This window comes from Panulirus ornatus, chromosome 56 (genome assembly GCF_036320965.1).
Source record: "Panulirus ornatus isolate Po-2019 chromosome 56, ASM3632096v1, whole genome shotgun sequence".
In the NCBI taxonomy this organism is placed as follows: Eukaryota; Metazoa; Arthropoda; class Malacostraca; order Decapoda; family Palinuridae; genus Panulirus; species Panulirus ornatus.
In genome coordinates this window covers 21,055,933-21,080,409 of record NC_092279.1, presented here as the reverse complement: position 1 = coordinate 21,080,409, position 24,477 = coordinate 21,055,933, and the positions used below count along the sequence as shown (strand labels likewise).

The 24,477-nt window shown below is 38.9% G+C and overlaps 1 protein-coding gene across 1 annotated transcript in view; it reads left to right on the top strand.

Moving 5' to 3' along the window:
* Positions 1-24,477, top strand: part of LOC139765996 (dynein axonemal heavy chain 7-like) — a 178,548-nt gene that overhangs the window by 93,546 nt on the left and 60,525 nt on the right. The window contains 10 exon segments of the mRNA XM_071694035.1: positions 2,545-2,750; positions 3,298-3,454; positions 5,222-5,400; positions 6,052-6,215; positions 6,500-6,690; positions 9,153-9,332; positions 10,377-10,495; positions 11,096-11,273; positions 17,709-17,801; positions 23,056-23,191. Of these exon segments, the coding sequence (XP_071550136.1) occupies positions 2,545-2,750; positions 3,298-3,454; positions 5,222-5,400; positions 6,052-6,215; positions 6,500-6,690; positions 9,153-9,332; positions 10,377-10,495; positions 11,096-11,273; positions 17,709-17,801; positions 23,056-23,191 (1,603 nt within the window).

The window sequence follows — 24,477 nt, the reverse complement described above, 5'->3', positions numbered from 1 at the left end:
CTTTGTATCCACATCTAGGCCCCACAGACCTTTCCAGGATTTACCCCAACCCAGACAATGCACTTACCCTGGTTCAGTCCATTGACAGCATGTTGACCTCAGTTCACTCTTCTCCTTGCACGCCTCTCACCCTCCTGTATGTTCAGGACCTGATTGCTCAAAATCTTTTTCACTCCATCCTTCACCTCCAGTTTGTTTCTCGCTTCTCCTTCTTCCCTCCACCTCTGACACATATATCCTCTTTGTCAATCTTTCCTCACTCATTCCCTCCATATGTCCAAACCATTTCAACACCTTCCTCTGCTCTTTCAACCACACTCTTTATTTTCACTCATCTCTCTTACCTTTTCATTACTTAATCAAACCACCTCACACCAATATTGTTCTCAAACATTTCATTTCCAGCACATCCACCCTCCTCTATACAACCCTGTCTATAGCCCATGCCTCGTTACCATATAACATTGTTGGAACTACTGTTTCTTCAAACATACCCATTTTTGCTCTGCGAGATAATTTTCTTTCCTTCCACATGGTCTTCCTCGCTCCCAGAACCTTTGCCCCCTCCCCCACCCTGTGACTCACTGCATAGTTGTGTGAATGAGATATTGACTCTGGGAATGTGACCTGTGACCTGTTGCAAGGAATAGTAACAGTAACAGGATTTCTTAGACTGAATTTAGTGTAATATTAGAATGCATTATGTTACCAGGATTAGCTCATTCAATGTTGGGTTAATGTATGAGGATAGCTAATGATGAGGGGTCAGATCTACAGGGTGTCCTGAAAGTCTTTGGAAAACTTTGAAGTTATAAATTAAATTGATAACAAGATTCAGAGCTTAACTTTTTATTGCATAATAAAATGTTTCATAAATTTGTTCTCTTATTTTTAGTTATATTTTCTGTAATAGGTTTTAATTGCATTTTTCCTCTGCTAGAAACCTATCTCAATATGTTAGAGCAACTTGTATTTCCTCTGTTAGAAAATGGCCAACCCAATGCAATTTTTTAAACAGGGTGGATTACTCACATGAGGATTTGGCAATGCATGAATGTCTCAACAGAAATTTCCCTGTGAGGTAGATCAGGCAAGGTGGTCCAGTTTCATGGCCCCTTTGTTACCAGACATAACCACATTGGATAACTTCTTGTTGAGTTATTTGAAAGACTAAGTATACAAAACCAAAGTGAACTAAGAAACTTAAGAATTGAATTTGCATTGTTCTAAGAATTGTTGATGATGACATGTTATAGTGACCATAGCAAGAAAAAATTATCACAACATTCTGTGTGTAACATGTGGAATGCATATTTCTTTATACTAATTTGTAATAAGATCTTTCTGAGATGGTTATTTTTTTGTGAAAAACAGCTTATTCCTAACTCTTATGATTAATTTTTAATCTAATTTCAAAGTTGTGGAGGGACTTTTGAAACATTCCACAGAATTAAAGATTCTTGAAAGCTTAAAATTTGGAACATGCTGATATATAGAAAAAACAGAGAGTTAGAATTGGCAGTTGGTTCACAGATGCTCATGAAGGAATATAAGTAAGACTTTTAAGAAAACTGATTGCTAATAAAGGCAATCTGGTTGTCTTTGAGAAAGGGGAGTTTGAGTATTATCATAGTTAAACAGAAGTTGAAGGGCTTACAAGAACTTGACTATCTAGGAATATGCTTTTAACAAGTGTGATGGAATGCAGATTTTAAGGAGATAAATGAAAGAAAGTTTGAGCCATCAAAGAAAGTAAAAGTTTTTGTCACAAAAAATGGCAAATTCCAATGTGTTTCATGTTTGCCAAACTTTTACTGGATAATAAATTGCATTCACATGAAACTGATTGGCTGGAAAGGGAATATTTTGATTTAATTGATAAATTTGGTATTTATTGAATTAGGGATATGTGGTGCTTTGAAGGAGGTTGCAAATGAAATTGGTATACTGATTTGTGATGGATATATAGAAAGAAATGACTCAAGAAATGCATAACATGAATGATAAGAATAGATTAGATGAAGATGTGCAGATGTCATGACATGTGGAGTTAGTGTGGTGTGTTGCAGAAAACATGTAGGGTTGCGTTAGGTATGGGGAAGCACCTTATGAATGATTGTGGTCTTTTTGTCTTTACTTGGTGCTACCTCGTTGGAAGGGGGGGTGGGGGAGGATGCTATTTCATGTGTGGCGGGGTGGCAGCGGGAATGGATGGAGGCAGCAAGTATGAATATGTACATGTGTGTATATGTATATGTCTGTGTATGTATATTTATGTATATGTTGAAGTGTATATGTATGTATATGTGCATGTATGGGCGTTTATGTATATATATGTGTATGTGGGTGGTTGGGACATTCTTTTTCTGTTTCCTTGCGCTACCCTGCTGATGCAGGAAACAGCGGTTAAGTATAATGAATAGAAATAAAAGAATGAAAAATGTAATATTATACTCTGTTGAACAGAGTAAGCTTGTCTTCTCTTTCACATACATGGAGTTTTAATAGGACATTGACTGTAAACTTTTATCCATTTCCATTCAGGCTGGTGGTTTCATACCAGACATGTTCACTGTGGTGCCAGGCATTGTGGCTGGTACTCTCGATGTGTTTTACCATTCACAAGTATCTCTGCCATCTACACCTGTTAAGAGCCACTATATATTTAACTTATCTACTGCTGCCCGGGTAATCCATTCAGTCAGTTTCCTGAGAAAAGAAGCTATGGAGACAAAAAGGCACTTTGTCAGGTTAGTAAATAATTTTATCATTCTTTGAACAGTGTGAACTTGCTTCAGATGTCTTGGTATTTATTTGTTTATGAATGGCTGACTATATGCAATCCTAAATTTTTTGTATATATTTTGCACTTTTAATGAAAGTGATAACTATATTCTTATGTATTTGGGCAAGATCCTGAACTGCTTGCATATATTTTGCATTTCCAGTTTTGTTATTAGTTGATAAGAATATGTGTTTCACACATGATGGTAATGATATGCACCTTTTGTTGTACATTTCTTATGCTTGATAATGTCTATCTATCCCTCTATCCATATCTCTGATGCCTATTCCCTCCAGGAAGTCCCCCAAAAGGATGGCTGTATCAAAAGTTTACATAACTGGTGAACTTCATGGCAGCTTTTTAGAATTTAGTGCTTGGTGATGTTTTCTTGGTTATCCAGTTTACTTATTTCCAATATACTGACAAGCTATCATAGTAGGCCAACTAATTTTTACCCCCCCCCCCTCCCTTTCTGTAACACAGAGAAATATAGGATAACTCTTGCTTCACAGGTTATGGGTGCATGAGATGTATCGGGAATTCTGTGACCAATTGACAGAAGCCAAGGAGGTGACACCAATCTATGAAATTCTGGTGAAGACTATTAAAACTAACTTTAGGGACAAGATACATGTGATCTTTGATAAACTCTGCAGTGATGATGGATCAGTATGTGTATTTTTATCTTTTCATCGTATATGATAATGCATCATCTTTTATGCTGGGAGTATTACTGTTCTAAAGTGATAAACTGATGTGGTAATTCTATACACCTCATAGATATGTGACTAAAAATATATGAAATAAAACATATATTGGAACAACAGGTTTTGACTAGCAAAGATGTTTATTACAATAACCACATGTGATTGCTGTAAAAGTGATAACACGACAAATTCAACATGGTAATTAGCATGAATGATGAGATTCTAAACATAGCTGAAAATCCAAGAAAGTGACTGAAAAACAAGATTATAATTCAGAGATTTTTCTAGTCAAAACAGTTTTGTTCTAGATTTGGAAAGTAATGTGATAACAGCTTTTATTGCTTCCAGTATAAACTTTCTATCCTGCAAAAATCTAATCAGGGATAAAAGATGATACCTGTTTAAGATATCAATTGCCCCAGGTGATTATTGTGGAATATGGGGATGACATGCTGTCATTAAGTTGAACCAAGACATGTGAAGTGGTCAAGGTTCATAGGGCTTGGCTGGGGATGGTAGGGTTTAGTTTCAGCACATTGTCATGTTTAGTTTCAGCACATTGTACATGACAACTAGAGTGTGGATGTGTGCTAATGAGGTCATTATTCATTTTTCCGTACCTTTCTTAAGGCAAGGAAAGCAATTTCCTTTAAAATTTCCCCTGTCTTACTTGTTTACAGTTATGAACTTTATTTAAGTCACACCAGGACAGACAAAACAAGTCTTATATCCTCACATCCACTCTCTGGCTATCACTTATGATACTCAATGGTTCTCCTGACCACTTCATTTTCTGTGTTTCAGCCCATTGAGAGGCACAATATCACCCATATACCACATTGCTCTTACCTGCCTGAACGTTCAGGCCCTGGCACGTTAAAGCTGCTTTCACCCCATCCATCCATCCTTCCATTACCATTTTGATCTTACCTTCCCTCTTGCTCCCTCCACTTCTGTCACTTTCTTATTTTACCCTCTTCATATACCCAAAGCATTTCAGCACGCCTTGGTGAACTCTCTCAGTCAAACTGCTTATTGCCACACCTCACTCTTACAGTGTCATTCCTTATGCAATCAACCCTTCTCACACCATATTCCCCACAAGCATTTTATTTCCCACACATCCACCATTTTCCATTCTTTTACACTCAGGGTCCAAAACTTGCATCCATAAAACACTGTTAAGGAGTATTATATCTTCAAATTTCCCCATCTTTTCACCCGGGACCTTTGTCCCCTGTCCTGCTTCATGTCTCACTTTAGCTTCCATGTTTCCTTCCACTACCATATCCACTCCCAGGTGCTTAAAACACTAAACTTCCTTCAGGTTCTTCCCCTTTATCAGTCTCTATTTGGAGATCCCCCACCTATAGCAAATGTAACACAAACAAGACACATACACACTGATATAACACGACAAACACTCAACAACCACCCTCCCAATGCAGTCTTAAGTGCCGCCCCACTGTACAAACATACACCTGAAACCCTGCTTCCTGGACAAATACAAGTCACAGTTTCCCCATCTGTGTTCTGGACATCACCCTCTATTACAAACACCAATTCAACACATCCCATGTATGTATTTGTGCATATTGTGTAGTGTGAAATGCATTTTTATATATTTTTTATGAAAATATGATAAGAAATTATTTGTAATCTTGATATAGCTTAATTCAAGCTGAAATCTTTCTGAAATTTAGCTCCCCATTGCCTATTACATCTTCAGGTGACTGAGGAATGCTTAGAGCGTGCATGTTGGAGCTTGATTGGCAACATTGACATCTTACCAGAGCAGAGACGTTATGAGGAGCTTACAGATGCTGCTCAGCTCCACCAAACCATCACTACCTTTATAGAAGAATATAACAATGTCAACAAAACACCACTTACTCTTGTTGCATTCAAGTGAGTCTTAAGTTTTTCTCTCTGTTGTTACTGACACAGAATTGGAAGGACTATAGTGGGAAAAAAGTTATTTTCTTTAATAGTTTGCCATACATTTTTAAGCTCCATACTTTCTTTCACAAATGATAAGTTTCTCATTATTCTGTTATTCTCTGATACTTAATTTGTAGACTGTAATTCTTTCCCTTTCAGAATCACTCATAGGACTCTTCACATTGATTTGACTTCTAAGATTCTCTTTTCTGTCTTGCTTCCCATTTTACTTCTCCTTCTGTATTCCTGGTAACACAGTCCTCATAGCATTATTTTCTTTATTAAGTCAGTACTTCTACTATTTATTATAAACAAATGTTGCTAATAACAGTTAACCTTATCGTAAAGATGAAAACATTGCAGTTTTCTGTTGAGGTGGTTGGGAGGGGAAGTTGAAGTACTTTTTTCCATATGTCATGTCCCATTTACCATCCAGTGCATGACACTGCACTTGATGATTATACACAGTCATGGGCTAAGGATTCATTTGTTAATATCCTCCTCTGTGTAATTATTTAACCCTAGTATAGAGGTAAAAGTCTGAGCAAGTTACTGATCCTGAAGCACACAACTATAGCTTTAGTGTATGAAACTGTTGCAATTATACATCTGTTTCAGGTATGTGGTGGACCATGTATCAAGGATATGCCGTGTACTAGGGCGTGCAGGTGGCCATCTTATGCTAGTAGGTATGGGAGGTTCAGGCAGACGGTCACTTACACGCCTCGCTGCACATATCTGTGGACACAAGCTTGAATATCCACGCATCAGTGACCAAGATGGTAAACAGTAAATTGATGTGTTAAAATCTTAGTAACTTGTTCATTAATGTATAATCTCATTCCATTGTTAACTAAGATTTTATAGGGTTTAACTCTTCCATTGCTTAAAAGAGAAGTAATTACTGCATGTGCACTCTCATGCTTTTATTATGAGCTGTTCAAAGGAGGGAAGTATTTCATATATGATACTTTTTTATTCAGGATAGTTATGGGGAACTGCAAAAAAAAATTTCATGAGCCTTTAGGTACTGTGCAATATTTATTAATATGTTGATCACATACAGGGTATGCAGAATTACATACTGTGTTGAAGGAGGCAGTGATTAGAGCTGGAGTAGAGGAGAGGGCCACAGTAGTAGTGGTGGGTGATGCTGTGCTGTCCCATCCAACCATCCTACATTTATTGAATACTCTAATCCTTACGGGTGATGCTCCCAATTTGCTCTCACCGGAGGACCAAAGCTACCTGTTAGAGGTCAGTTTTGAGATATAGTGTACCCATTTAATATTTTCATTTCTGTGTTTGTTGATGATGTAAGTATCTCCGTCTCCTCCTTTCCATCTGTATCTTGTACCACTCCTTCCTCTGTACATCTGGATGGCACATATATGTGCTCCCCGATTTACGACCTATGCACCTGATGACCATCTGTACATATGACTGGGGAAAAAATGTAAATTAAGAAATGTGTGTAATTATTAAAATTATGCTTGGTCATATGTCAGCGAGTGCTAACGGTTGCATGTGTACAATAGTGAATGTCAGACAATCCTGGCATTATGTACATCACAACACCTCTCTCAGGTCTCTTTCTCAATTACCATTCAGTAAGCACATGTTGTTCAAGTGAATCTAGCAAATTTTTGTGCTGGATTAAACAATGTTTGTATTAAATCCCAAAGATGATGAGTAAGAGAAAAAAACCCATCACATGTTGATAGATCTGGCAAGAAGCCGAGGAAGAGGTTTGATTTAGAATTGAAATGATGGTAATCACCCAATATGAAGGAGGAAAAAAGTTAATGTGTTTGCTTGTGGTCTACAGTTGTCTCATTTGACTGTCTCCACCATTTTAAAGGACAAAGAAAAAATATGTGAAGCAGTGAAAAGTTCAACAAGTATGAAGCCTATGATAATAAAGGAACATCAAGGGCCCATCCATGAAATGGAAAAGTTGTTGATGCTGTGGATGGAAGATCAAATTAAAAAATGTGTACCACTAAGTTTACTGACAATTCAGGAGAAGGCTAAAGTCTTTTTTGAGATTTTGAAGGAACAAGGAGGAGAGGATTACATTGAGAACTTCACAGCAAGTCATGGTTGGTTCAGTAGATTTAAAAGAAGATATAACTTGCACAACATTCGAGTCACAGGTGAAGCAGCAAGTGCTGACGAAAGAGCCGCTGAGATGTTCATTGAAAGTATGGATGAATCAATTTGTGAACTTAAGAATCTTAAATAAAAGGTAAGAAGAAATTATAGAATCATATGATAAAGCTGATTAAAAAGTAAAAGAGGTAATCATGATAGAAATTGAGTTGGATAAAAGAATGCTGTATGAGTATATGAATTCTACATGCCATGCAGACATACATCTGATTTATGTTCATTTCAAGTTCCAACCAGTCAGTCAGAATGGAACTGGGACATATGTTGGGGAGCATCTGTACTGAATTACCTTTTCAATAGAACAATGGTTTGCAGTCAGGTGAATTATTACATAATTTTATGATTTCAGGTGTGATGGAATGTGTTGTTGTTCATGCCCCTGATATTTGTATATGACCATACAGTGAAATTTGTTGCTTTATATTAGTGCTCATTTCATGATAGTTACTGGACAAGTCCCTTTTTTTTTCTTTCTTTTTTAAGAAATGCATCCTGGGTTGGAAAAATATGCTTAAGAAAAATATTTTAATCACAGTAGAATGATTTCTAGTAGCAACTTTTAGCAGCTAGAACAGTAGAATAATTATCTTCTGAAAAGTTTAGGACCAGTGGGCTTCCTTAAAGTGAATGATTATGTAGACTGGGTACAGTCCTGTCAGGACAAAGCAAATAATATACCGAAGTACATGTCTATTCAGTAGTACTAGTTTTTTATATCCAAATACCTTTGCTGTCATGTATTAACTAAGAAGCTATTGATAAGAGTTGTTTAGAAAATACATGAAAAATACAATTTACCATATCATTTTATTGATTTTAAGTCGAATGTTTTGTACCAATTGGTTGCTAACATTCAGGAGCTAAGTATGACTTTTATTTCCATCCCTTTTTTCTGAGTTTGTTGGTAACTTTTGATTCATGCACTGGTGAAGAACCTACTGAGAAGGGTTGTGTTGAAAAATATAGAAAAAAATACAACTTCCATATCATTTTATCAGTTATGAATTAAACAATATTTTGAGTCAAAGATAATCACTAACATTAGGGAACTAGGTAGGACTTCGTTCTCCTTCATCTGTTTTCTTGTATACTTTTCTGAATGTATAGGTAATTCCTGATTCATACATTAGTTAAGAATCTACAAAAGAGAATTGTGAACAAGGATGATGAATACCGTTTACTCTATCATTCGCCAATATGAGTTGCTCTATCTATCTATCTTTCTGTATCTCTGATGCCTGATCCCTTCATGAACCCCCTCATTGGGGGTTGCCACGGCAATAGAGTCTCCATAACTATTGAACTCCTGTGGCATTTCTTACCTTTTAGTATCTCACCCTTAACAGGGCACTGGCAGAGGTCAACTATAGTGTAGAGCTTGCATAGGCTCCTACTGTATGTTACATGTTGACAAATGATGTATGTCACAGTGTGAGGGTTATATTTCAAAGATTATATTGAAAACATTTAAATGAAGAATTTTTAACATTCCCTAGAAAAGCAAAAAGAAAAATATTAACAATAGAAAACTGAAAATGTCTCTACAGCGTCTGCGTCTCGTCACAGAGGACCGCAAAGTAAGTGAAGCAGATCTTTGGCAGGAGCAGGTGCAACGTGTAACAGACTTGGTACATGTTGTAGTAACATGTCCACCTTCACCAGTGCTTCGTCATACCCTCACTCACTATCCTGCTTTCACAACTCATGTAACCTTGGATTATTTCAAAGTAAGTAATTTCCATTGATCCTCTTGTGTTATCTGTGTTACTCTGTTTCTTGTACACAGTAGGAGGAACTGTCTTGTATATTGTCAGTAGTAGAATACATAGATATACTAGGGAGTGAGCAATATATCTTTTATCATTTGACAGTTATTGATAATTAGAAGAAAAATGAAAGTAGAAAAATATCAATCAGCATTGTGTTAATATGAATTAATGGTGTACAGGGGGCAATATGCTGTCAGTGGACTGAATAAGGGCATGTGAAGTGGCCAGGAGAATCCATAGAATGGTATGTGGGGCCTGGTTGTGGATAGGGGGCTGTGGTTACAATGCAGTGCACATGACAACTAGAGAATGGATGTGAGCAAATACGACCTGTCTTCACCTGTTCCTGGTGCTACCTTGTTAATGTGGGAAATGGTGAACAAGTATGAGAGAAAAAAGCATTAAAGCTATTTAGAAATACTGGAGTACACTTTTCTTCCATGTATCTCATGAGCAATCTTTTCGAAAAGTAGTAATATAGGAAAGAAACTATCTTCAACTTGAGATAGCTCTTTGAGTCACTTAATTTGGTATTGCTTAAAGACTTTACATGCTTAGCAATAAAATGAAACCTACTGATTAATTACTGAATCATTTAATTTTTGCTGTTAGATCTGAGACTTCACAAACATAGCAACAAAATTTACTCCCAACAAATGCATTGCATTTTTACTGCCTTGAATTTCTCATTTATGGTTGAAATAATACTAAGATGCATTTATACTTGTAAGGTTTCAGTTTTGCAGTGATGTGACTGGTGTTTTTCAAAACAATTGTTGTGAGACTTAAGTTTCAAAATGTTGAGAAATGCTGATTTAGAGAATTTCACATTTATTGTCAATATGCAATAGATCAAAAATATTTGAAGAGTATAGTGTAATATAAGCAAGCAGAAGTTCTTGAAGGAAAGTTTTGTGCAAGACACAGAATGTGAACAGTGATGCATGAAACTCCTGATGCATTCACTGTAAATCTATATTATTAAAAAATTTCTCTTCATAGCCATGGCCACAAGATGCGCTTGTAAAGGTAGGTGAACAATACCTGGCAGAAGTTTCCTTAAGGAAATCTTTGAGGGATGCTGTTATCTCTGCTGCCACTTCATTACATCAGGCTGCTAGGTAGGTGCAATTGTGTATTTGTCACATAAAAGGCACAGATAGAAGAAAGTGGAAAATTAATGGCTTGCTCTTCAAAAAAGATATATTTGTTTTGCTTTTTTCACCTGAGTTATGATGAACCTTCTCCTGACATTATAAATCTGTACAACCTTATGCAGATTCCTCAACAGATACACTTGTGTCTAGACTAGTTTTTCACCTGTCCATTTTGATGATCCTATAGTTTTTATCTTAGTGTCAATTTGGACAGACTGCTAAAGACTTGTATTTCATTAGCTGACATTTGTTTCTATTTTACCACTATTTGTTTATGATTTTTTCTGTTTACTCACTATTAAGATCTTAGATTCCATTCCACTATTCAAATTGAAAGTACTTCCTTGATGTTCAGTTTTGTTTGACGTTTTTATTTTTGTCCATACAGTCATATTTCATGGTCTGTTTTACTTCAGATTTGAAAACTCAAAGGCTTTAATCAAGTTATCCCTTTCTTTTATGCTCCTTTACTATAAGCAAATGAACTCAGCATGTGCTACACAGTTTTCAGTGGCTAGGTGTCATACATATGATGTAGGTAAGCAAAAAATCATATTCACACAGGCAGGTGACTGAGCATATTACAGCAGAAGGCAAATGGTGCCCACCTGTGACACCTTCGTCTTATCTTTATGTATTGCAAGAGTTCCGTGGCCTGTTCACCACCCGACAGGCTCATACCACCTCCCTCAAAAAGAAGTATCTCTCTGGACTTGACAAGCTGGCATTCGCTTCATCTCAGGTACTTAATTTTGTTAATCATATTTCACCTCAGTTTGTAAGTAGGCTGTTGATTAAGTGTGGTATGTATTTATATATGTGTAATTGCTTATTCGTGCTTATGTGTTGCCAGACTGTATCCTTGTCAGTTGATGAGTGGTAGTACATCCCTGTCAAGGAACTTCTCAATCTAAAGGAATCCATCACTTCCTTGCTTCGGATTGTGGCACTACCTTAAAGCTGTAGGAACTCTGTAATGGGGAGTATGTACCCAAGATAAACAAGTATGGGAGCAGGTAAATGTGCTGGAAATGAAATGTTTGATGATAATGTGTGATGTGAGGAGAGTTGATCGATTTAGAGATGGTAGGGTGGAACTAGTGTGGTTAGTAAGAGGATGATGTCTGAGAATGCTGAAGAGAGTGTGCTGAAATGGATTGGACATACAAAGAGGATGAGTGATAAGAGGATAACTAAGGAAGTGTATATGTCAGAAATAGAGGAACAAGGAGAAAGGTGTAACCAAGGAGGAGGTGGAAGGATGGAGTGAAGGAAATGCCGAGTGTTTGGGGCCTAAACATGCAGGAGGGTGAGAGATGTGCCAAGGATGGAGTGAATTGAGGTGGTGTGGTATACAGGGTCTGGTAATGAATTGACCAGGTCACATGAAGCAGTAAGAGGAGACCACAGAAAGGTTGATCTTATAAGTGTTTCAGTTTTTTAGTGCTGACACAGCCAAATTTTGTGACCGGTCAAGTTATTTAGGGTAGAAGTCGTTATAAGCTCAGGATGGTGAATGTTTTCCAAAATTAGGCATCAAGCTTGCTCCTGACTAGTAGATGCTGGATGTTAAAGATGGACACATGGATAATCACAGTGCAGTAGGCCTTTTACTAATATATTGTTGTAGGAGTTCCGTTTTTATGGATACCAGGAAAAATACCCATTGAAGTTAATATTGTGTAAAAAAATTGTGAAATCGATATGCAACAATCATCCATACAACAAAGAAGTTACATTCCTGGAAGCCATGTCACTGTGTGAAGTGTCATTATACAAGCAGTTGAAATATAAGGAGGGTAACACTGCTGAGCAGTAATTCTTCTTGGTTAACTCTAAAATATGAAATATACATTCAGCAACTTAATATAAAAACTACTTACCAAAGAATTACACCAACTAGTGTAGATAATATTTAATGAGATCATACCAAAAAATGCAATTATGAGTGCTTGAGGTGGTGGTGGAGTGTGATATGATGAAGTGAGGGTTAGTAGAAAGGAGAGGGAAAGGCTTTAGGGTTGTTTACATCACCTCCTTAAGTATCTGACTTAGCAACTGTCTCAACTGCAGGTAGAGAAGTTTTCCTAGGCCTTTTGAAGAGGTAATCTAACCTCTGTGATATGGCTCTCCATCTATGATGTTCCAAGTAGCAATGCAAAGTATGGTATTTGTAAGCATTTTGCAGAACATGAGGGCTTACTCATGTTGGATTGATAATATTAACCCCTTGGCGATGCAAGTGACTCATCTCGATGTAAATATATGCATCGAGTTTCACTCCTCTGTTTCAAGGCGTCTTGCTGGGACTAGATGGTTGTCGAGGTAACAGTGCATGATTATTTCTGCATAGTAAGTCACCCTTTAACCATACTAATGGCAGCACATTCTTGTAATTTTTTTGAAAGGAAATTGAGCATCATATAGAAAGATTTAGAGGACTAAGCAGAAGATTCTGAATAATTTGATGATCTGCCTTTGGATCATTTGGAGAGAAATTTTATAGACAGTGACTCTTTCATCATTGAAAGTTGACCAAGATAAGGCCGGTGAAGGTGTTTTTAACACAAGTTGAGGCAGTGTTGCCAAGACCTACCTGACCTTGACAACAATGCATCTGACTCGTTCAGCTGGTAGTTTTATAGATTTATGATCTTGATATTATGTATGAATAATCATAGACATTCATTGATTAAAACAATAAAGTATTTATCACATATGCTAAAACAATAATGGTTGGTTTTCAATTTTATAGTGATGGTAAAATAATAAAACAAGCATACTGGTAAATAACTCACTTGACTCTCAAGAATTACTCCTGCTTGTTTTAGTGTATTATGCTGGTGCCTCTACAAAACTTCTGTACATTATCATAGTGGCAGTAGTGGATGAAACGTACCTTTGATGTGATTTATTTAATTTTCATGAGTATCTTTGAAATTGTAAGGTTTATACATATTTTTCATACATCTTAAAAATTGAGATTTACAGGGTTCAAAAAGTAACCTAACAGAGGAGTTCAGGGGTTAATGTAAGCCACAGCCATGTCTAAGTGGTTGAATACTTTTTTGAAACCTATGATGGTAAGGTGGTGTGTGTTAGAGGATAATTCTATGCTTTCCTCTTGAAGTATTTCTTCCTCCAGCTATACTATAGGTCCCCAGAATGTGACTCCAGTATCTCAGCCATATGTTTTTTCAGTTCCTATTTATGTTATGTTTGATTTTCTTGGTAGTGACCACTTTCACTTGTTAGTTGCAAATGGATGTATGTATTATGGAATGGAGTTTAAGACTGGGTTAGAGAGAGATGGTTGTTTAGGGTTTGCTGGGTTGTTCGAGTGTGAATATGCTTTGTCAGTGTGATGTTGCAAGGGTGATGGTGTGTGTGAATATAGGTTACTGAATTGTAAGGCAAGGCTGAGCTTTTAATTTCTGCATGGGGCCTAGTGATTAACCTGTTATATTGTGGTTTAGGAAGGGGTGGGCTAGAGCTGTTGCAAAGAATTGGGTGCTAAATATATTGAGATGGGACTGTTTTAGGTAGCGAGGTAGCGCAAGGAAACAGACGAAAGAAATGGCCCAACCCACCCCCATACACATGTATTTACATACGTCCACACACGCAAATATACATACCTACACAGCTTTCCATGGTTTACCCCAGACACTTCACATGCCTTGATTCAATCCACTGCCAGCACGTCAACCCCGGTATACCACATCGCTCCAATTCACTCTATTCCTTGCCCTCCTTTCACCCTCCTGCATGTTCAGGCCCCGATCACACAAAATCTTTTTCACTCCATCTTTCCACCTCCAATTTGGTCTTCCTCTTCTCCTCGTTCCCTCCACCTCCGACACATATATCCTCTTGGTCAATCTTTCCTCACTCATTCTCTCCATGTGACCAAACCATTTCAAAACACCCTCTTCTGCTCTCTCAACCACGCTCTTTTTATTTCCACACATCTCTCTTACCCTTACGTTACTTACTCGATCAAACCACCTCACACCACACATTGTCCTCAAACATCTCATTTCCAGCACATCCATCCTCCTGCGCACAACTCTATCCATAGTCCATGCCTCGCAACCATACAACATTGTTGGAACCACTATTCCTTCAAACATACCCATTTTTGCTTTCCGAGATAATGTTCTCGACTTCCACACATTCTTCAAGGCTCCCAGAATTTTCGCCCCCTCCCCCACCCTATGATCCACTTCCGCTTCCATGTTTCCATCCGCTGCCAGATCCACTCCCAGATATCTAAAACACTTCACTTCCTCCAGTTTTTCTCCATTCAAACTCACCTCCCAATTGACTTGACCCTCAACCCTACTGTACCTAATAACCTTGCTCTTATTCACATTTACTCTTAACTTTCTTCTTCCACACACTTTACCAAACTCAGTCACCAGCTTCTGCAGTTTCTCACATGAATCAGCCACCAGCGCTGTATCATCAGCGAACAACAACTGACTCACTTCCCAAGCTCTCTCATCCCCAACAGACTTCATACTTGCCCCTCTTTCCAAAACTCTTGCATTCACCTCCCTAACAACCCCATCCATAAACAAATTAAACAACCATGGAGACATCACACACCCCTGCCGCAAACCAACATTCAATGAGAACCAATCACTTTCCTCTCTTCCTACACGTACACATGCCTGACATCCTCGATAAAAACTTTTCACTGCTTCTAACAACTTGCCTCCCACACCATATATTCTTAATACCTTCCACAGAGCAGAGTATTTTTTGTTTAATTGTCCTGGTTTTGAGTGTTGCTTGTTACTTTGTAATCTGTCATTGTTCTGAGTGCTTTACATTGTGTGTGTTTTTTGTTATTATTACCTTGCAGTGATGGATGACTGGGCACGTGAGGTGTACTTTAACATATATATATATATATATATATATATATATATATATATATATATATATATATATATATATATATATATATATATTTTTTTTTTTTTTTTCTTCTTTTTTTTTGCTTTGTCACTGTCTCCCGCGTTTGCGAGGTAGTGCAAGGAAACAGATGAAAGAAATGGCCCAACCCGCCCCCATACACATGTATATACATATGTCCACACATGCAAATATACATACCTACACAGCATTCCATGGTTTACCCCAGACGCTTCACATGCCTTGATTCAATCCACTGACAGCACGTCAACCCCGGTATACCACATCGATCCAATTCACTCTATTCCTTGCCCTCCTTTCACCCTCCTGCATGTTCAGGCCCCGATCACACAAAATCTTTTTCACTCCATCTTTCCACCTCCAATTTGGTCTCCCTCTTCTCCTCGTTCCCTCCACCTCCGACACAGTTGTTGTTCGCTGATGATACAGCGCTGGTGGCTGATTCATGTGAGAAACTGCAGAAGCTGGTGACTGACTTTGGTAAAGTGTGTGAAAGAAGAAAGTTAAGAGTAAATGTGAATAAGAGCAAGGTTATTAGGTACAGTAGGGTTGAGGGTCAATTCAATTGGGAGGTGAGTTTGAATGGAGAAAAACTGGAGGAAGTGAAGTGTTTTAGATATCTGGGAGTGGATCTGGCAGCGGATGGAACCATGGAAGCGGAAGTGGATCATAGGGTGGGGGAGGGGGCGAAAATTCTGGGAGCCTTGAAGAATGTGTGGAAGTTGAGAACATTATCTCGGAAAGCAAAAATGGGTATGTTTGAAGGAATAGTGGTTCCAGCAATGTTGTATGGTTGCGAGGCGTGGACTATGGATAGAGTTGTGCGCAGGAGGATGGATGTGCTGGAAATGAGATGTTTGAGGACAATGTGTGGTGTGAGGTGGTTTGATCGAGTAAGTAACGTAAGGGTAAGAGAGATGTGTGGAAATAAAAAGAGCGTGGTTGAGAGAGCAGAAGAGGGTGTTTTGAAATGGTTTGGTCACATGGAGAGAATGAGTGAGGAAAGATTGACCAAGAGGATATATGTGTCGGAGGTGGAGGGAACGAGGAGAAGAGGGAGACCAAATTGGAGGTGGAAAGATGGAGTGAAAAAGATTTTGTGTGATCGGGGCCTGAACATGCAGGAGGGTGAAAGGAGGGCAAAGAATAGAGTGAATTGGAGCGATGTGGTATACCGGGGTTGACGTGCTGTCAGTGGATTGAATCAAGGCATGTGTATGGGGGTGGGTTGGGCCATTTCTTTCGTCTGTTTCCTTGCGCTACCTCGCAAATGCGGGAGACAGCGACAAAGCAAAGAAAAAAAATATATATATATATATATATATATATATATATCCCTGGGGATAGGGGATTAAGAATACTTCCCACGTATTCCCTGCGTGTCGTAGAAGGCGACTAAAAGGGGAGGGAGCGGGGGGCTGGAAATCCTCCCCTCTCGTTTTTTTTTTTAAATTTTCCAAAAGAAGGAACAGAGGGGGGCCAGTTAAGGATATTCCAAAAAAGGCCCAGTCCTCTGTTCTTAGCGCTACCTCGCTAACGCGGGAAATGGTGAATAGTTTAAAAGAAAGAAAATATATATATATATATATATATATATATATATATATCTTTCTTTCTTTCTTTCATACTATTCGCCATTTCCCGCATTAGCGAGGTAGCGTTGAGAACAGAGGACTGGGCCCTTGAGGGAATATCCTCACCTGGGCTCCTTCTCTGTTCCCTCTTTTGGAAAATTAAAAAAAAAAAAAAAAAAAAAAAAGTGAGAGGGGAGGATTTCCAGCCCCCCGCTCCCTCCCCTTTTAGTCGCCTTCTACGACACGCAGGGAATACGTGGGAAGTATTCTTTCTCCCCTATCCCCAGGGATAATATATATATATATATATATATATATATATATATATATATATATATGCAACTGGAGGATTTCTGATCATTATCTTGTGGAGGTGAAGGTGAAGATTTGTAGAGGCTGTGGGGCCTGGATGTGGAAAGGGAGCTGTGGTTTCGGTGCATTATTACATGACAGCTAGAGACTGAGTGTGAACGAATGGGGCCTTTGTTGTCTTTTCCTAGCGCTATTTATTTATTGATATATATATATATTTTTTTTGCTTCCACATGTGTACGTAGTATTGGTATGATAAATGAAAAGTAGCAGAATTCTCATTATACCCCTATACATAAGATATTTTCTTTCCTTTTTAGCCTTGTAAGATCTTTTTCTTGCCACAGATCTCAGTGATGCAGGAAATGTTGGCCTCATTGGGACCCCAAATAGAAGAAGCCTCTCAGGATGTGACTAGAATGATGGAGCTTATTGAGCAGGTTAGTTATGTTTTTAATCCTTTAACTGCAGTAATCCTGATATCTACTGTTCATTGTGTGTGCACTGTGCAGGATATTCTCATATATTCTAAAAAAATCTCCATATGTTTGTTATAGGATTAGTGAACTGTAGTATAATTTTCTAGATAAAAAGATAAAAATCTCATCCTATTGAAACAGTGTTTACATGTGCTACACATCCTTTAACTTATGCAGCTCCATTGCTAGACTTATGAGGTATGTTTATACCATTGTAAACTTTCATCTTAATTCCGTCAAGAAATGATCAGACATTTCACTAAATACACCCTTCTCAGCACATTGAAATCCTTGTATTCCTCTAATGCACTATTCTATTCCAGTTATGCCAGTTGGCCATTGATGCCATTCAACTACACATACTTATATATATATATATATATATATATATATATATATATATATATATATATATATATATATATATATATATATATATATTGTGCCATTGTACAAAGGCAAAGGGGATAAGAGTGAGTGCTCAAATTACAGAGGTATAAGTTTGTTGAGTATTCCTGGCAAATTATATGGGAGGGTATTGATAGAGAGGGTGAAGGCATGTACAGAGCATCAGATTGGGGAAGAGGAGTGTGGTTTCAGAAGTGGTAGAGGATGTGTGGATCAGGTGTTTGCTTTGAAGAATGTATGTGAGAAATACTTAGAAAAGCAAATGGATTTGTATGTAGCATTTATGGATCTGGAGAAGGCATATGATAGAGTTGATAGAGATGCTCTGTGGAAGGTATTAAGAATATATGGTGTGGGAGGCAAGTTGTTAGAAGCAGTGAAAAGTTTTTATCGAGGATGTAAGGCATGTGTACGTGTAGGAAGAGAGGAAAGTGATTGGTTCTCAGTGAATGTAGGTTTGCGGCAGGGGTGTGTGATGTCTCCATGGTTGTTTAATTTGTTTATGGATGGGGTTGTTAGGGAGGTAAATGCAAGAGTTTTGGAAAGAGGGGCAAGTATGAAGTCTGTTGGGGATGAGAGAGCTTGGGAAGTGAGTCAGTTGTTGTTCGCTGATGATACAGCGCTGGTGGCTGATTCATGTGAGAAACTGCAGAAGCTGGTGACTGAGTTTGGTAAAGTGTGTGGAAGAAGAAAGTTAAGAGTAAATGTGAATAAGAGCAAGGTTATTAGGTACAGTAGGGGTGAGGGTCAAGTCAATTGGGAGGTGAGTTTGAATGAAGAAAAACTGGAGGAAGTGAAGTGTTTTAGATATCTGGGAGTGGATCTGTCAGCGGATGGAACCATGGAAGCGGAAGTGGATCATAGGGTGGGGGAGGGGGCGAAAATTTTGGGAGCCTTGAAAAATGTGTGGAAGTCGAGAACATTATCTCGGAAAGCAAAAATGGGTATGTTTGAAGGAATAGTGGTTCCAACAATGTTGTATGGTTGCGAGGTGTGGGCTATGGATAGAGATGTGCGCAGGAGGATGGATGTGCTGGAAATGAGATGTTTGAGGACAATGTGTGGTGTGAGGTGGTTTGATCGAGTAAGTAACGTAAGGGTAAGAGAGATGTGTGGAAATAAAAAGAGCGTGGTTGAGAGAGCAGAAGAGGGTGTTTTGAAATGGTTTGGGCACATGGAGAGAATGAGTGAGGAAAGATTGACCAAGAGGATATATGTGTCGGAGGTGGAGGGAACGAGGAGAAGAGGGAGACCAAATTGGAGGTGGAAAGATGGAGTGAAAAAGATTTTGTGTGATCGGGGCCTGAACATGCAGGAGGGTGAAAGGAGGGCAAGGAATAGAGTGAATTGGAGCGATGTGGTATACAGGGGTTGACGTGCTGTCAGTGGATTGAATCAAGGCATGTGAAGCGTCTGGGGTAAACCATGGAAAGCTGTGTAGGTATGTATATTTGCGTGTGTGGACGTATGTACATGTGTATGGGGGGGGGCCATTTCTTTCGTCTGTTTCCTTGCGCTACCTCGCAAACGCGGGAGACAGCGACAAAGTATAAAAAAAAAAAAAAAAAAAAAATATATATATATAGAAGAGGGTGTTTTGAAATGGTTTGGTCACATGGAGAGAATGAGTGAGGAAAGATTGACAAAGAGGATATATGTGTCAGATGTTGGAGGGAATGAGGAGAAGTGGGAGACCAAATTGGAGGTGGAAGGTTGGGGTGAAAAAGATTTTGAGTTATTCCGCTAACACGGGAGACAGCGACAAAGTATGATAAAAAAAAAAATAGATATATATTATTATTTTTTTCTATTCTACTTAGACACCGTCTCCCGCACTAGTGAGGTAGCGCAAGGAAACAGATGAAAGAATGGCCTAACCCACCCACATACGTATGCATATACATAATAAAATGCCAAATCATGCACATATACATACCTATACATTTCAGTGTATACATACATATAAATACATAAACATATTTATTTTATTTTATCCCTGGGGATAGGGGAGAAAGAATTCTTCCCACGTATTCCCTGCGTGTCGTAGAAGGCGACTAAAAGGGAAGGGAACGGGGGGCTGGAAATCCTCCCCTCTCGTTTTTCATTTTCCTAAAGAAGGAACAGAGAAGGGGGCCAAGTGAGGATGTTCCCTCAAAGGCTCAGTCCTCTGTTCTTAACGCTACCTCGCTAATGCGGGAAATAGCGAATAGTATGAAAAAAAAAAAAAAAATTATTTTATTTATCATACTTTGTGGCTGTCTCCCGCGTTAGCAAGGTAGCGCAAGGAAACAGATGAAAGAATGGCCCAACCCACCCACATACACATTTATATACAACACGTCCACACACACACACATACATACCTCTACATCTCAACGTATAGATATATATACACACACAGACATATACATATATACACATTTAAATAATTCATACCGTCTCCCCTTATTCATTCCCTTCGTCACCCCACCACACATGAAATGAAAACCCCCTCCCCTGCATGTGAGCAAGGTAGTGCGAGGAAAAGACAACAAAAGTCACATTCATTCACACTCACTCTCTAGTTGTCATGCATAATGCACCAAAACCACAGCTCCCTTTCCACATCCAGGCCCCACAAAACTTTCCATGGTTTACCCCAGACGCTTCACATGCCCTGGTTCAATCCATTGACAGCACGTCGACCCCGGTATACCACATTGCTCCAATTCACTCTATTCCTTGCACGCCTTTCACCCTCCTGCATGTTCAGGCCCTGATCACTCAAAATCTTTTTCACTCCATCTTTCCACCTCCAATTTGGTCTCCCACTTCTCGTTCCCTCCACCTCTGACACATATATCCTTTTGGTCAATCTTTCCTCTCTCATTCTCTCCATGTGACCAAACCATTTCAAAACACCCTCTTCTGCCCTCTCAACCATACTCTTTTTATTACCACGCATCTCTCTTACCCTTTCATGACTTACTCGATCAAACCACCTCACACCACATATTGTCCTCAAACAGCTCATTTCCAGCACATCCACCCTCCTCCACACCACTTTATCTATAGCCCATGCCTTGCAACCATATAACATTGTTGGAACCACTATTTCTTCAGACATACCCATTTTTGCTTTCCAAGATAACGTTCTCGACTTCCACACATTATTCAACGCTCCCAGAACTTTCGCCCCCTTCCCCACCCTATGATTCACTTCCGCTTCCATGGTTCCATCCACTGCCAAATCCACTCCCAGATATCTAAAACACTTCACTTCTTCCAGTTTTTCTCCATTCAAACTTACTTCCCAATTGACTTGTCCCTCAACCCTACTGTACTTAATAATCTTGCTCTTATTCACATTTACTCTCAGCTTTCTTCTTTCACACACTTTACCTAACTCAGTCACCAGCTTCTGCAGTTTCTCACATGAATCAGCCACCAGCGCTGTATCATCAGCAAACAACAACTGACTCACTTCCCGAGCTCTCTCATCCACAACAGACTGCATACTTGCCTCTCTTTCCAAAACTCTTGCATTCACCTCCCTAACATCCCCATCCATATTGTAACAAATTAAACAACCATGGAGACATCACGCACCCCTGCCACAAACCAACATTCAATGAGAACCAATCACTTTCCTCTCTTCCTATACATACAAGTGCCTTACATCCTCGATAAAAACTTTTCACTGCTTCTAACAACTTGCATCCCACACCATATATTCTTAATACCTTCCACAGAGCATCTCTATTAACTCTATCATATGCCTTCTCCAGATCCATAAATGCTACATACAAATCCATTTGCTTTTCTAAGTATTTCTCACATACATTCTTCAAAGCAAACACCTGATCCACACATCCTCTACCACTTCTGAAACCACATTACTCTTCCCCAACCTGATGCTCTGTACATGCCTTCACCCTCTCAATCAATACCCTCCCATATAATTTACCAGGAATACTCAACAAACTTATACCTCTGTAACTTGAGCACTCACTCTTATCCCCTTTGCCTTTGTACAATAGCACTATGCAAGCATTCCGCCAGTCCTCAGGCACCTCACCTCATATATATACTTATATATGTATGTATATGTTGATTTTATTTCATACTGTGCCATTTCCCGCGTTAGTGAGGTAACGTTAAGAACAGATGACTGAGCCTTTGAGGAAATATCCTCACTTGGCCCCCTTCTCTGTTCCTTCGTTTGGAAGATTAAAAGCGAGATTGGAGGATTTCCAGCCCCCCGCTCCCTTCCCTTTTAGTTGCCTTTTATGACATGCAGGGATTACGTGGGAAGTGTTCTTTTTCCCCTATCCCCAGGGATATGTTGATATGCATATATATATGGGTGTATGAGTGGATGGGCTAGTTCTCATCTGTTTCCTGGCGCTACTTCGCTGACGCAGGAAACAACGATTATGTTTGATAAAAATAGATACATACACGTGCAGAGACATATACATATATACACATGTACTTATTCATATTTGCTGGCCTTCATCCATTTTTGGTGCTACCCCACCCAATGAGAAACAGCATCGCTACCCCCTGCTTCAGTGAGGAAGTGCCAGGAAAACAGACAAAAAAGAAGACCACATTCGTTCACACTTAGTCTCTAACTGTCATGTGTAATGCATTGAAATCACAGCTCCCTATCCACATCCAGGTCCCACAGACCTTTCCATGGTTTACCCCAGATGTTTCACATGCCCTGGTTCAGTCCTTTGATAGCAAATTAACCCTGGTATACCACATCGTTCCAATTTACTCTATTCCTTGCACGCTAATTTCATCCTTTCATTATCTACAGGAGTCAGTAGAGGTTGAAGCTCGAAGAAGACTGGTGGTAGCAGAGGAGGCTGAAGCTGGGGTGCATGCAGCTCGTGCCCGCTCATTGCAAGAAGAATGCCAGGCTGAGCTTAATCAGGCACTCCCAGCATTACATGGTAAGTTCATTACCCACTTTGCTTATTTCAAAGCAAAATTTTTATGGTTTTAAAGTAATATGGGTGAGAATATTAGGCCTTTTTTTGATAGAGATAAACTTATCAGGAGAGCAAATTACGGTCTAGCTAATGAAGGAACTAGGAGAGTGGGGTGGGAGGGTGAGGAGGTAGTCATAGGAGGTGGCTTGGTGCAGGGAGAATCTGAGTGTGAATGGGATCTGAGGAACAGGGTGTCCAGTTTGATCGCTATGAAGGTAGGGGTAAAGTATGGATGGGACCTTGGCGGTAAGGATCCTCGGGGAGAAGCAGTAACTTCACAGGCGGAGGAATTAGCAAAGATTAAGTAGGGTCAGATGGGGACAACTCAGGCAGTATAAGAAGTGGGTTAGCACAGCTGCGGATCGACTCAGGTAACTTTTAGCAACTAGACTAGTAGGGTCCAGTGTGGGGAGGGTCAGAGTAAGGCAGCTAGCCCAAAACAGAGGGAGAACCCTCTGTCTCCTGCAGCTACACACACAGACATTAACAGTGATAATACAAGCACGCATACTGATAGTGAAAAGAAAGGCAAATTCAGTCTAGAAATCAACTCAAAAGATAATGAGTCTAATGCTCACAAATGCCCGGAGCATCTTTATGAAACGTGATGAACTTATACCCTATGCAGTTACTGAAAAACTGAACATTATTGCAATCTCAGAAACTTGGATTATACTCTGAGAATAAATACTTAATTGCCAAGTTAGTAATACCCGGATACAACTATTTATGAAAGATTAAGATAAGCAAAGGAGACACACACTTCCGGCTCTCTTTATATTGACGTTACTGATAAGTTCAAATGTAAACTATGTATCAGCATTATTACAGACCTTCTAAGCATAAAGATAAAGGTGATAAGATGTTATACAGGGAAATCAAAACTATAGCAAAGAGTAAAGAGGTTATGATGGAAAGGGACTTCAACAGTCTAAACATAAACTTGAACATGTTAACAGATGACTGAGTGGGAACAAGACTAACAGAACTTTTCTGGAACAGTTGATTAGAATCCAACTAGAGAAAAAAATATTCTTGATCTTGTCCTTACCAGTGACACATACATAATCAACTCTTGTGAAGTACGCAAAAGTTTGTCAAACAGCGATCACAGTGTGATTAGATTGGAGATGAATTCAAATTATGAAATAGATGACAATATGTTCTTCATCCCAGATTACAGATAAGCAGATTTTGAAAACATTAGACACAAAATTTGCAGTAAAGAATGGACAAAACTTCTTGAT